Raw genomic sequence first — 12,944 nt, 5'->3', positions numbered from 1 at the left:
TTCTGCACTGATGATGAGGTCTTCATCTGGAAACCACCAGATTGCCTGCTCCTGTAATCTCGGATTACACAGTCAAGTCACATTGTGCAGCACGTATCAGATTATTTCTCCCTATATTATTTCTGGTGTATGTGTGTAGTTGGATGGTAAAATGATGAAGAAACTACAGGGCTCATTCTCAGTAATTAGAGTATTCGATTACAGTATGTGTGTTAAAGGTTTCAAGGCAAATTCTACTCAGGGGCTTTCCCAGATTTGATGGACTTTTGGCAATGAAATAAATTCATAGTCTCTGAAATGGGGCAGGTCTTAAAAGACTGACTTGCTCTTTTGCCAGCATTACCATGCGAATATGTTCACAGTAACAATGCCAACATGCTGATACTCTTTTGTTCTTACTTTATGCTTTGCTATTAACATCAAAAATCACAATTAGTTCTATAGTTCACCTAATGTGCCTTGTATCCTGTCAAGGAAACCAGACTTCTTATCTCCTACTAATTCTTTCATTTTTCATCAGTTGAAAGTTCGAAAAATTGAATGCACATCGGTACAGCACCGGCAGCTATCCTTACCAAAGTAAACAGTGGTGAAATAATTCTCATATAAATAACCAATTCTAAATGTTAGCCTTTAAGTTCACAGAAGAATGGAGCAACAGTGAAGTTCATGGAGCCATTATATGACGGAGGAGTGAGTTCTCAATGTTGTTATCAACTGACCAGGGCATTACTTTCTGCAATGCATGTTTTAATGACCTGGGATGCTCAAGGCAATACAGGAAACAAGATTGTGTCCAAAAGAGAGATTGGTAGCCTACCAGCTGTCCACAGTCCAACTGCAGACAAGCGAATTAGAAGTATTGGAGAATAAAAATGTCATATTTCCATCAGTTTGGAGTGTGGTCCGACCTCTCAGGTTATTTACCGGATGCTTTCACATACCGTGGTAAAGTGTTTTAAGGTTATCAAGTACTACAAATATCAAAAGATGCAGATCCTGCAGAAGAGAAGGTTTCTAGAAGCCCTGCAGGTCATTCCACATCCCTAAAACCATATGCTCGAATAGAGGTAGAAAAAGAGGTTGGATAATATTACAGACATTTAATCGAATCAAAAAATTGTGTCGGCTTGTAAAAATATGGCATGTCTCCTTTATCCAAAGAAAAAATTGAAGCTGTCAACAATTAAGCTTCACTGGACCTGGTTAACCTTTATGACTGGGAGTGACATGGATAATTTTGCCTTTCAAGCATACGCATGTCACATCAACATCTTCAAAACACAGTACCTGTTTAGATTTTTAAAAAAAGATAATAATAAAAAGTCGGTCATATACAACAAACGCTGAAGGTTTAACCTCTTAGAGGGTTAATGTTTTCTATGGAAAATGGTTTTAGAAGGCTGAAAATGTTAATCAAATCAATTTTTGAGACAATTCTACAAAGAAATTCACTCCGATCCGCTGATGATTACCAGAGTTATTAGGGTTTATCTTCCACCTAATTCCTCAGTTTGAGATATTGTGGATCTTTGGAAAAATCTTTAACTTTGACCTGCTGATGGTCAGACAATTTAACAGTAATCAGTAGTAATCAGCAGTCAATAAATTTCACTTCAAAAATATCAGTGACTTTATAGAACATTTATATCTTTTAAAGTGCAATATTACATTGTAAAACCGGACAAAGAGAGAGGAGAGAAAAATAATGTTTATCACTTACATTATGATGAGATCATTCAGTCTGGACTGACAGACAGGCATTGTTGCCTCTTGCTATCATGGATAAAAGTGGTTTGGATAATGTTGCATATGGTTAGAGCGGTTCATTTCTAAATGTGTATATGTGAGACGAAACAAATACCAATTAGTATTTTTTATGGCAGTGAACTCATTTTATAATGAGTCAGTGGTGCTGCTTAGGTCATGACAGTTTTAAAGAACTATTGTCAGAGGCAGTGTGGACCTTTGATGGCAAGGGAGGTGTTTTAAGGAACATTTTTGGGTAGAATCTGTTGCATGCTTAAGTATAGAATACCAGTACTTTTATTATTTATTCAGTCCTTTTATTGACCTCTTTTGTAATATTTTACAATAATATAATTATGATATTATCGGTTTAGTTTTTGTTGTGTTTAAGTTTGCTGATGAGCAAATAAATGAATCCTCAAGCATGCCAGTAAAAGCTCACACACATTTTTTTCAATTCAAGATATGGGGCTCTATCATGGGTCTAGTGTTCTTTCGGGAATGAGGCCAAACAGCTGAGTTCAAACGGGAAGTCTAAAAATAGAGCTGACACCAACAGCAGCTGACATGCATGCTGCTTCGTGAAATGCAAATATGTGCACGACCACACACAATGACCCCGCCAACACACGCACCCATGAACACCCACACACACTCATTAACACCATGCTTCCCTTTATGCCTCTATGAAATTGTATAGGTCAGGAGATTTTAAATAAAATAAATGCCTAGCTTCTCACACGGGCAGTGACAGCTGATTCCACTAAGGGCATTATTACTATTTGGTGGGTCGCTCTTAGAGGTCATCATTGTCATTTTTATAATTGTCTTTGCTTCCAACCTATTAACACACAAATGAAGATGTGACACAAAGCAGGAGTCAGTAGCCTCACAGGTCCGCTTTGTGCATCAGCCCTCTGCCTGTGACAAAGGCACTAAATGTCGTAGACCAGTTCAAAACAAATATTCTGGTTGTACTGTATTGCCGAGGACCTTTTATATTCAAACTTTCTGGAGATTTGCCTCATTCTCGCTGCTTGCCTGATTCCAACCATTTCTTATCTTACCCAAACAAAACATTTGAGTTAGATAAATACTTACTGCCCACAGCCAAACAGACGCCAAAGTCCCAAAACATTTACCAAATTCATTTTATTAGATGGCCAAATTGGATCAAAGCATCCCACTCGCGTCAATCAGAAAGCACACTCTATGATCGTATAACATGGAAATTTAAATGTAAACCATATCAGCTTTATGAAGAATGTGATTACTGTAGAATGATGGATGAAGTTTTTTGGATGTCATTTTTGCTCCTGTGACAAATTATTCTGTCAACTTGATTCCAAAATGCAAACCCACCCAGACTCACAAAAACTTCTTACATACATCCAGTATCAAAGCTCTCAAGCAATGCTTTTGACCACCCACGCATGGTGTGTGTGACCTTCCTGGCAGGAGCTCTATCAGTCACACTGTGCTCATGTAACCAAGGATAGCTATAGAAATCTAAAGCCACGGGCAGTGTAGATTCAAACAATGTGTGTAATAAGTTCCAAACATACTGTAACTGGATAGGCTCAAATTAATGTATTTTAGAGTTGTCAAATTGACATGTGTCAGACTATAATTAAACTAAGTGCGTTAATCTCAACAGAGAGAAGTGCATGCTATTTGTGTTATGATTCAGTATCACAAACTGGTAACTGTTATTAAATAAATCTTTGTTTAGCTATATCAATGAATGTTTCATTTTCTGGTGGTACCAACTCCCCCCACTTCTATAACAAACTGCATCAGCCAGCGTCTCAGCCGAAACTATCAAACCTAGAAGCCACGTTGTCGGAACCCACCAATTTTACTCGAAGAAAAACTGTGTGAGTGACATGGCGTTGTTTTACATTTGATCAAGTGAGCAAAGGTTATGAATATGAATTTAACTGTGAGAGCATTTGCATAAATCATGAGTTTTAAGTGTCTGCTGTCAACGCATTCTGAAGTCTTGAACTCCAAAGAATTTAATAGCATTCTTTGCAAATGCCAAAAGAGGAAAAAATGCATTAAAACTCCCCACTATGCATTTTTGGCTTGGTTACATCACTTTTTTTTTTTTTTTTTACCATTTTTGTACCTGGTTTCATTTCTGAATAATGGCCTGAACTGTTCCACATGTATTACTCTAAAGTAAAGTTACCCACTAAAAAGGAGTTTATTAAGTACGTTTTTAAAAGAAATTGTCTTAAGTTTCTGAATGTGACAAATTGCTATATAAAGGCTCTAATTTCCTCTAGTTTCATTATAAGTACATATTTCGGTGTTCATCTTGCTCTGAGTTTTAGGACAGATATTAGGCCCACATTAGACTGTACCAGTCTCTAGAGTGGGTTTTAATCTGCACTTTTCCACCAAAATAGATAAAGTTAATGATATTTTGCTGTTGTTGATATGCTGATATGAGTCTATGTTGTCTTTAGAACAACTTAAAGCACATTATAGCATCAGCACATAAATGCAGTTACTGACTGACTCACTTCCTTGCTCACTCACCCAATTATATATCCAAAAACATACAGATCACCATCTTTACCAGCAGTTGAAACCGGAACCCTTCAACAGCTGAATTGAGGGCAGGCAACAGAGGAGACATGGGGTGAGGGGGGGTATGTAAAGAGAAGTGTAGCAAGAGCCAAGACTATTGGCTGAAGAACCAGATGGACGGCATATCAAAAGTCTGCAATGGACTGGCTACAAAAAATGTTACTGAAATAAAATGACATGGAAATTAAGAACAAACAGATGGGTTTTTTTTAAAGAATATCAAAGAAAATTTTAATGGTCAGGTCAATAAAAATGGACCTTTAGTTAGCTTATCAATATTGTGTTTTAAAAATAAAGCCATGACAATCAAAAAGAAGATTGATCACAATAATCGTCACAATTATGCTTAAATATCCCGTAAATTCAGTGCCCACATGTTCCTTTTTTTACCATTGTAGTTCTCCTTCAAAGCATTAAACAGAATTTGGATTCTTGGTTTACTTATTATCCGATTAATCTGGAATAGTTGAAATCGTAATCCATGTGGAAAATCTTCTTATCTGATTGAAAATTAGATCAGTAAAGGAAAATGACTGGTATGTTATGGAGGGGTGGAGTAGTGGGAGAAACCAGACGTGGGTGGATGGAGACAGAGGGGTGATGGGGAGCTGGGGGCAGGAGTGGGTGTGGTTGGTCTACAAATAGTCGCTCTCAGTGCCTGGCATTTCCTCACTCAGTTTCACTCCCAGTTGCCCAGTGGGACAGTTGGGTCGCAGCACCTCAAGCAACACCTTCAAACTCACCAGCCAGGCAACCAATCAACCAGCCATGAGCAAGTCCTACTCATCCTCAGCCCAGAGTGCTTCCTCGTACCGCCGCACCTTCGGCTCTGGCGTTGGTTCAACACCAATGTCATCCATGTACTCCTCTCTCGGAGGAGGCCGCAGCTCCTCTGCCAGCCGTATGTCATCCAGAGTCTACGAGGTCAAGAGCACCGGTGCTCCCTCCTATTCCAGCTTCAGAGCGTCCTCAGGTGCTGGGGGAGCAGGGTTTGGCTCATCTACAGCCATGCGCTCCTATGGGGGTGAGAAGCTCGACTTCAACCTCGCAGATGCCATGAACCAAGACTTCCTCAACACAAGGACCAATGAGAAGGCTGAGCTTCAGCATCTCAACGACCGCTTTGCCAGCTACATTGAGAAGGTGCGCTTCCTGGAGCAGCAAAACTCAGCGCTGACAGTGGAGATCGAGAAGCTGAGGGGCCGCGAGGGGCCAGGACGTGTGGCCGATCTGTACGAGGAGGAGATGAGGGAGCTGAGGAGGCAGATTGAGGCCCTCTCCAACCAACGTGCCAGAGTGGAGGTGGAGAGAGACAACCTGGCAGATGATCTGCAGAAGATTAAGCTTAGGTAAACTTGGATGGATGATGGCTTAACAAAACCATGTTTTAAATATTTTAGGTCATATGGTTTTAGTAAGAGTTTGAGTTCAGAGAAAGCACATGCATTTTAGCACTTCTACAATCAGTCTGAGTAGCTGGAAAGTCCTAACTTTTATAGCTTGTGACCTTTTAAAGAGGAGCTATTATTACCTATATTATTATAGCTATATTATTACCCTTTACCCAAACGCTTCAGTATTTCACATATGCATGTTTTATGAAAAGTTAGTAATTCAAATTTTATAAACTCTTTTTGAAAATGTTGTCAATCATCATGTGAACTTAAAGTTTTATTTTGTCATTATTATGAGCTGGTGCTGGAAGAGAATATGAGAAGCTGCTGAAATCAGCAGAAGGGGAAAAAAAGAGACAGTTCATTGATTTCTCCTTCTTTTGGAGAAAAGGGAAAAAACAAAGTAACAATGGAGGGATTTAAGAACAGGCATACTTCAGTGAGTTTTACAGTCCAGCAGCTTCAAACAAAAGTGTTTTATAATTTGTTCACAAGAGACATCCCTACAGAAAATGGACAGAGACAGATCTGCAGACTCACATGAGTGAAGTTTAGACAGACAGACAGATAAAGTTTCAGTAGTTAGACAGAAAGAGGACCAATGAGACAGATGGCAATGAACAGATGTGTACACACACAGTCTGTCGGCGAGTGAGCTTAAAGTCTATGAGGGGAGAAAAAGGAACAAAAATTCAAAAGACAGTCCACCACACATTGCTCGTGTGTGTGTGTGCGTAGAGAGAGAAATGCGGCATGACAAATACTGAGCTGTAATGTGGGCGTAACTCGCCTGTCTATTTGTGGCCACTTGGTCAGCCCTATGAATTGAGAATAATGTCACTGCAACAGCATGCACCATCACTTACATTGGAGTGTTTATCTAAAACCCACTCAAACACACAAAACCAACAATCAGCCTTCAGTTCACACACACAGCACACACAAACTCTTCCTCTTCCCTTCTTGTTTATCAGCCCTTGTCGAGCAGCTGCCTGAAGCGGTGAGTGAACCATGCCAAAGCACTTTCAGCACCCACTGAGATCAAAATACACAGAGAGGCTTCCAGCCTGCCCCGTACAATACGCACAGACACACACAGGCGTTTTCATTGCACGCTTTCATGAAGTGACATGTTTTAAATCTTCAGACAGGACCAACCTTGCATTTTCAAAACCTTTTCTGTCTGCACAGGTGTCTACATGCATTGTGCATAAATAGCATAAGTGCATTTTTACTCCCAATATTTTCCGCTATTAAAAGTGCATCGTGAAATGCTATATCTGGAAACATTACCAGCCAAGGACAGAGCCTTGATCCTCTCTTGCTGTTACCCTTCTGACTCTCACAGTGTGACAGCAGCTGCACCATAGCTTTAGGGCTAAAAGAGCAAGTGCAGGGCTGTGTACGTGTGTGTGTAGACACGAATGGTGTTTAAATAGAACAGAGTTTGTTTCTATTCAGTTCAACTGTCATCAATGTGCTGGCAGCAAAAACAACAGAGAGGCCAGAGTATTGATAAATGGTAGCTAATCTATCAAGGGGTGCTCTTAAACAAAGCTTGTGTTCACTTTTTTAAGACTTTTCTCTATCTTTCTGCTCTTTTTCCCTCTACATTCTGCTATCACTCTCACAGACTACAGGAAGAGATTCACCAGAAAGAAGAGGCGGAGAACAACCTCTCTGCTTTCAGAGCCGTATGTTTCAATTCCCCAAAAAATATATATTTGTTTCTCCTCGAAGCTTGAAGTAAACAGATTGAACTTGAATTCAATCTATTTTTCAATGTGCCCCTCTATTTTTTTATACGTAGTTGTTCTTGTAGAAGTTTTCAGCATTTGTTTTAGCTTCGCCTGTGATCGTGACCATAGTTTTTGTTTTCTGTTTGAATTCAGGATGTTGACAGTGCCACTCTGGCCAGGCTGGACCTGGAACGACGTATTGAGAGCCTGCAGGAGGAGATTGCCTTCCTGAAGAAAATCCATGAAGAGGTTTGCATACCCACTTAATAACCTCTATGTGTATCTCCAATGTGTAATGCATCATATAACACCTCAGTGTCCTCTATGTGTTGGAATATCACATCTGAATGTCTGTACACATGGAGATCTTCGAAATATCACAGATTTCACACCTGGACACCATCTACTGGTATTAAAACACACTTAATATGCCAATTTAAAGACTCTCACAGAAAAATGTAATTAATTACACATAGTCAGAAGCATTACATTCAACAAAGACATTCTGTCTGCAAGTGCACATTCACTTGCAGACATCAAATGGCTGAGTGAGCCACAAGCTTGGACACTTCAGCACAGCTGAGGTCCCAGCCTGTCATTTTGTCTTCTTTGTTTCAACTCTGACCTCTCAGAAATGCTGAACTGCCGGTTGGTTGAAGAGAGCATGTCAGCTGTTGTGTGACAGAGGAAAAGTGTGTGTGCCTGAACAGATGCAAAGCTATTTTAATCTTTTGATTAGACCTGACGACAGCTGAGTGCAGCTAAAGCTTATTGATTTCAAACGTTCTGTATCCAAAATACAGAATGTTGCTCGATCCAGCAACATGCTTTTGGATTTCTGCCTTCATCAATGAACTGCTTGAAACCTACAGATATAGATTTTTTTTTTAAAAGTCTATATCTTTTTCTCTTTTTCTCTGACTAAATTGTAAGTTTAGTCAGTAAGGGGGATTATAAATGCAAATGAGAAGACCCCTTTTTGTTAATTTATTTCTAAACACCCACAAATCCTTTTGTTCTTTCTAACCTTTCTGTCATTTTGAAGGGATGCTTTTTTGTTAGAAATAAAACTCTTCTTTCTCTGGACACCTTGCAGGAGATCCGAGAGATGCAGAGCCAGATGCAGGACACTCAGATCCAGGTCCAGATGGACATGTCCAAACCTGACCTGACCGCTGCTCTGAGGGACATCCGCGTGCAGTATGAAGGCATCGCTGCAAAGAACATTGCAGAGGCTGAGGAGTGGTACAAATCTAAGGTAGAATGGAGGCAGACACACTTAAATCCCATGCGCAGAAAGCCTTCTTCAGCTGCTGCACAGTTTAAAACATCATCTGCTGTCTCCACAGGTGTCTGATCTGAACCAGGCAGTGAACAAGAACAATGACTCACTGCGTCAGGCCAAGCAGGAGAGCATGGAGTACAGGCACCAGATCCAGTCCTTCACCTGCGAGATTGACTCACTCAAGGGCACTGTTAGTATTTTGCTGTCTCACTTTATTCCAGTTACATATCTACCTGTTTGATACTATTGTAACACTTACCTAATAAGCTAATTTACTTTCAAGGTCTTACAGGTCTTATCTCCCTCCATTTGATGCCTAACCTTATCTCTCTGTTTCCATGTAGAATGAATCTCTTCTGCGCCAGATGAGAGAGATGGAGGATCGCATGGGCAGCGAGGCCTCTGGTTACCAGGGAACCATTGCCCAACTGGAGGCAGATATTGCCAAGATGAAAGTAATAAGCTTCATTCTTACACTTTATAATAGAGGCTGATGGAGGATTTACGATTTCACAATTACAAACCATGTTTTTGTCAAATAATTTTAGATTAACAGTTTTGAAATGTATGTATTTTTTTTCTGTGGAAAAAAAACTTTATTTCAAGCACATTTTTAATGTGTTGATGTAAAGGATGACATGGCTCGCCACTTGAGGGAGTACCAGGACCTCCTAAATGTGAAGATGGCCCTTGATATTGAAATTGCTACCTACCGCAAACTGCTGGAGGGAGAGGAGACCAGGTTTGTGTGTGTTTTGTTCATATCTAACTGTGGCGGAAGACACTGTTAGTGCCACATTACATGACTCGAACCAGCTTGTTTATGCTTAATTTTGTGCGTCTTGTTTCTTCAGGATCACCACCACTATGCCTGTCCAGTCTGCCTATTCCTCCATTGGATTCAGAGGTAGGAAGAATACGACACATTATTCTTTTGAGATATAAATACCAACAAAGTATGTTTTTACGTTCCCGAAGAGTCAAAAAGAGGGATCAAAAAGACTAATTATAGCATGTGACTATATAAGGTTGAGGCTATTTTGAGGGAATTACATGTAGAGCACCTGCACTGACACATTCTGACCACTGAGTGGGGTTGGGTGACATGTCAAAAAACCTTGAGTTTGCTTGATTCAGGCACAAACAGTCACACATTTAATAAAACACAATGTAACCTCTTCATTTGATAGGCAGACCGATCAAATGTGAAACTAATCAATCCCAGTACTTTATTTTGCTTCACTGGTTTCTTAAGGTGGGACACTATACAGGCAAACCTGTACAACCATAACATGTCTTTTGAAATAATGGAAAGGCAATGTTCAAAATACACATTTAGCTTATGTCTAATTGATCTAATTTGATTTCATTTTCATATATTTGAATAGAAAGTGTCAGAAAACATTTGTTTCTTTAGACTAAATTAACTTTCTCCAGCTGTAGACTAAATGAAATTAGATTAAACTAGATTAAAATGAATGTATCGGCTTATGAATTGAATTTGCTCTTACAGAGACTAGTCCTGAGTCCCAGCATCAGCGCTCATCAGAGGTTCACTCCAAGAAGACTGTTCTTATCAAGACCATTGAGACCCGGGATGGAGAGGTTAGAACTCATGCACATCAACATAAACACACACACACACACACACACACACACACACACACACACACACACACACACACACACACACACACACACACACACACACACACACACACACACACACACACACTTAAAAAGACATGCATTTGTCAGCAGGTCTTTCACATACAAAGAATTCTGCACACAGGTACTCAAACCAACTGGAACACGCATACTGTAAATTAGTTTGTAAGTTAACTGTACATTTCTGACAAAATCATTTTAATTTATTATATTCTAGGTGAATTATTCTAAGAGCCAGGGCGCTAGTGCCCAACGTGTAAGTCTGGTTCCAACATCCCAGCGACATTTAATCATCTGCTCACATCAGTGGGTTGAAGCAAACTACCAGATTTTGAAAGAATATTAGTTTCTAAAGATTATATTTCTTTTTCACACATGATTTGATTGCATATGTTAGCATGGGAAAATCATTTTCTATTCTGTTCTCTGGCCTCTAGTCCCTAAATTAATCCTGAGATGTGGTAGTTTGCAGAAACTCCAAACAGACACTTAATAGAAACAGCAGCACCCTCAAACTGTGGCTTCACTGAGCAAGTAGCTTCACTGTCCCTGCACAGTACTTCACTCCAAGCAATACCTGTCAGTGCAGGTATTGCTTGGAGTGACAGTCTATTTGATTGTAAAACTTTCTTCATAACAACTATCTTTTTATCCCTTTTCCTCCTCAGGTTGTCAGTGAATCCACACAGCACCAGCAAGACATCATGTAAAGAGGCAACATGAAACACTTTGGAAAAATAGAACAAACAACTAAAATATTTCCTACCACTACCTTAAGAATGTATAAGCGAGCCTATTTTTGGTGACAGAATATAGAGCATTCACTCTAACATTTATATACGTGAATACAGACCTCTGTTCACATCACATTATAAATGCAGACACAACGCCTTTTGACTGCTTTTGAATAAAAAATCCAGAAATCTGTTTCTTTATTCATGTTACTTTTCATTTCACAAAGGCATCAGAAACTGTTTGCATGCAAGAGGAGCATTCTTAATTTTACAAGGCTTACATTGCTGTATTGGTCCGTTATAAAGAGGGAAGTTTGCAAAGTTCTGGAGAAATTATTAAGCCTAAGATACCATGGTCAAGAGTAAAATTGTGACAGTAAATTACATATACCAAGATTCGTTTGTGCAAATGTGCAAATATATACGATTGATTGAAATGGACTATTTGTGTTGCTGATTTAAGGAATGTCGGAAGTTGGATTTAAAAAAATACTAGAAACACAAACACTGAAGGAAAAGGGAACTCAGTCATGTTTGAAGTTTGAGCTCTTTAGCGTGTGCAGGGCGTTTGACTGTATGTGTATGGGTGACCATGGTATGCTGTTCCACGGTGACATAATTTCAAATAAAGACCTTTGTTATTACACCATCACTGGAAGCATTTATGAAGATTAGAAAACTCTTTGAATTTGTACTTTTTCCATATATTACACTATACAGTTCTTGTAATTTATACATTGGCTTTCCTCAGGTAGCGAACATGCCTTTATTGTCTCTTTTGTTAACATTTAAATCCCTTTCAAAGAATAGACATTTAAATAATCAGTACATAGGCTGATCTTGGTGTAGGGGAAAGTGAACAATATCTTGTTAATAAGCTGTCCCTGTTCATGCATTGTTTTCAGCTGAAAACAGATAAGAACAGCAACAAGTCATACAATGTGTGGCATTTGTTTTTGAAGCAACTAGAGTGAAAATGTCAGCGGGGAAGAAGAAAGGGTGGGGGTGTTGAAGAGAGAACAGAAACATAGACAATAAATGAGCATGCAACAGAAAGCAGGATAGAGAGCATGGCACCGGGAGAAAAAAAGAGAAGTGAGGGGGGGGGGGGAATGTAATGAAAAGGTTATTCGGGTAGAAAAAAACATAGGAGGAAGATTTAGAGAGAGATAATTACACAGTAAATATAAAATAGCACAAAAAGACAGGATGTTATTGCTGTTCCAGTAATTAGTGGAGGCACATTGCTCAGAACTTTCTGTTCTTATCAGTTTCTTTGCAGCGTCTGTCAAAGGAAACAGCTTCCCACTCATTATGGAGAAGGTCATCAACAAGGGGCAGCAAGTTCTTTTGTTCTGTTTCTTTAAATTAAGTCATATTACCACATATTGGCTGTTGGCAAAGATAAAAATTTTTCTATGAAAAACATCTGATATCCTGATTAGATCTGTGCTTTGCAAACGAAGAGTACAGCTTTTACCATTAATTATTGCATGTGGTCAGCTTTTTATGAACCTGCAATGTAAATGTTGCTTGAAATCTACTATCATTTGAAGATGAACTGGACTGGTCAACCTAATGCTTTGTCCATAAATTATGTTAGTATGTCTTTTGTAGTTCTTTATCTGCAGATACGGACTGCAAATAATACAGTCCAAAGCCAATTGATTGGATCTCTGATGCTAATCTCTATGAATCTTAGGCTTCCTTTAAAGCACTGGTCAATTATATCGATTTTGGGCATTTTTGCTACCATTACATGTCGTCTGTGAGATTA

The 12,944-nt window shown here is 39.2% G+C and overlaps 1 protein-coding gene across 1 annotated transcript; it reads left to right on the top strand.

Annotated features, from left to right (window-relative positions):
• The first annotated feature begins 5,004 nt into the window (after positions 1 to 5,004).
• On the top strand, positions 5,005 to 11,819 carry desma (desmin a). The gene is made up of 10 exons (XM_075479831.1): positions 5,005 to 5,696; positions 7,375 to 7,435; positions 7,634 to 7,729; positions 8,577 to 8,738; positions 8,830 to 8,955; positions 9,110 to 9,220; positions 9,398 to 9,507; positions 9,620 to 9,672; positions 10,279 to 10,370; positions 11,102 to 11,819. Exons 1-10 carry the CDS (start codon positions 5,116 to 5,118, stop codon positions 11,141 to 11,143), a joined length of 1,434 nt encoding a protein of 477 aa, XP_075335946.1. The 5' UTR covers positions 5,005 to 5,115; the 3' UTR covers positions 11,144 to 11,819.
• The last annotated feature ends 1,125 nt before the right edge of the window (positions 11,820 to 12,944 follow it).

The sequence above is a fragment of the Odontesthes bonariensis genome, chromosome 12, assembly GCF_027942865.1.
Source record: "Odontesthes bonariensis isolate fOdoBon6 chromosome 12, fOdoBon6.hap1, whole genome shotgun sequence".
NCBI lineage: Eukaryota > Metazoa > Chordata > Actinopteri > Atheriniformes > Atherinopsidae > Odontesthes > Odontesthes bonariensis.
Note: the sequence above shows the minus strand (reverse complement) of the source record. Positions and strands in the feature narration are given on the sequence as shown.

Bases quoted from the DNA above. Each gene is read 5' to 3' on its own strand.
- desma (XM_075479831.1), top strand. From the start codon at position 5,116: ATGAGCAAGTCCTACTCATCCTCAGCCCAGAGTGCTTCCTCGTACCGC. The intron at 7,436-7,633 runs GTATGTTTCAAT...GTTTGAATTCAG, and splicing joins ACCTCTCTGCTTTCAGAGCC to GATGTTGACAGTGCCACTCT. The intron at 8,739-8,829 runs GTAGAATGGAGG...CTGTCTCCACAG, and splicing joins AGGAGTGGTACAAATCTAAG to GTGTCTGATCTGAACCAGGC.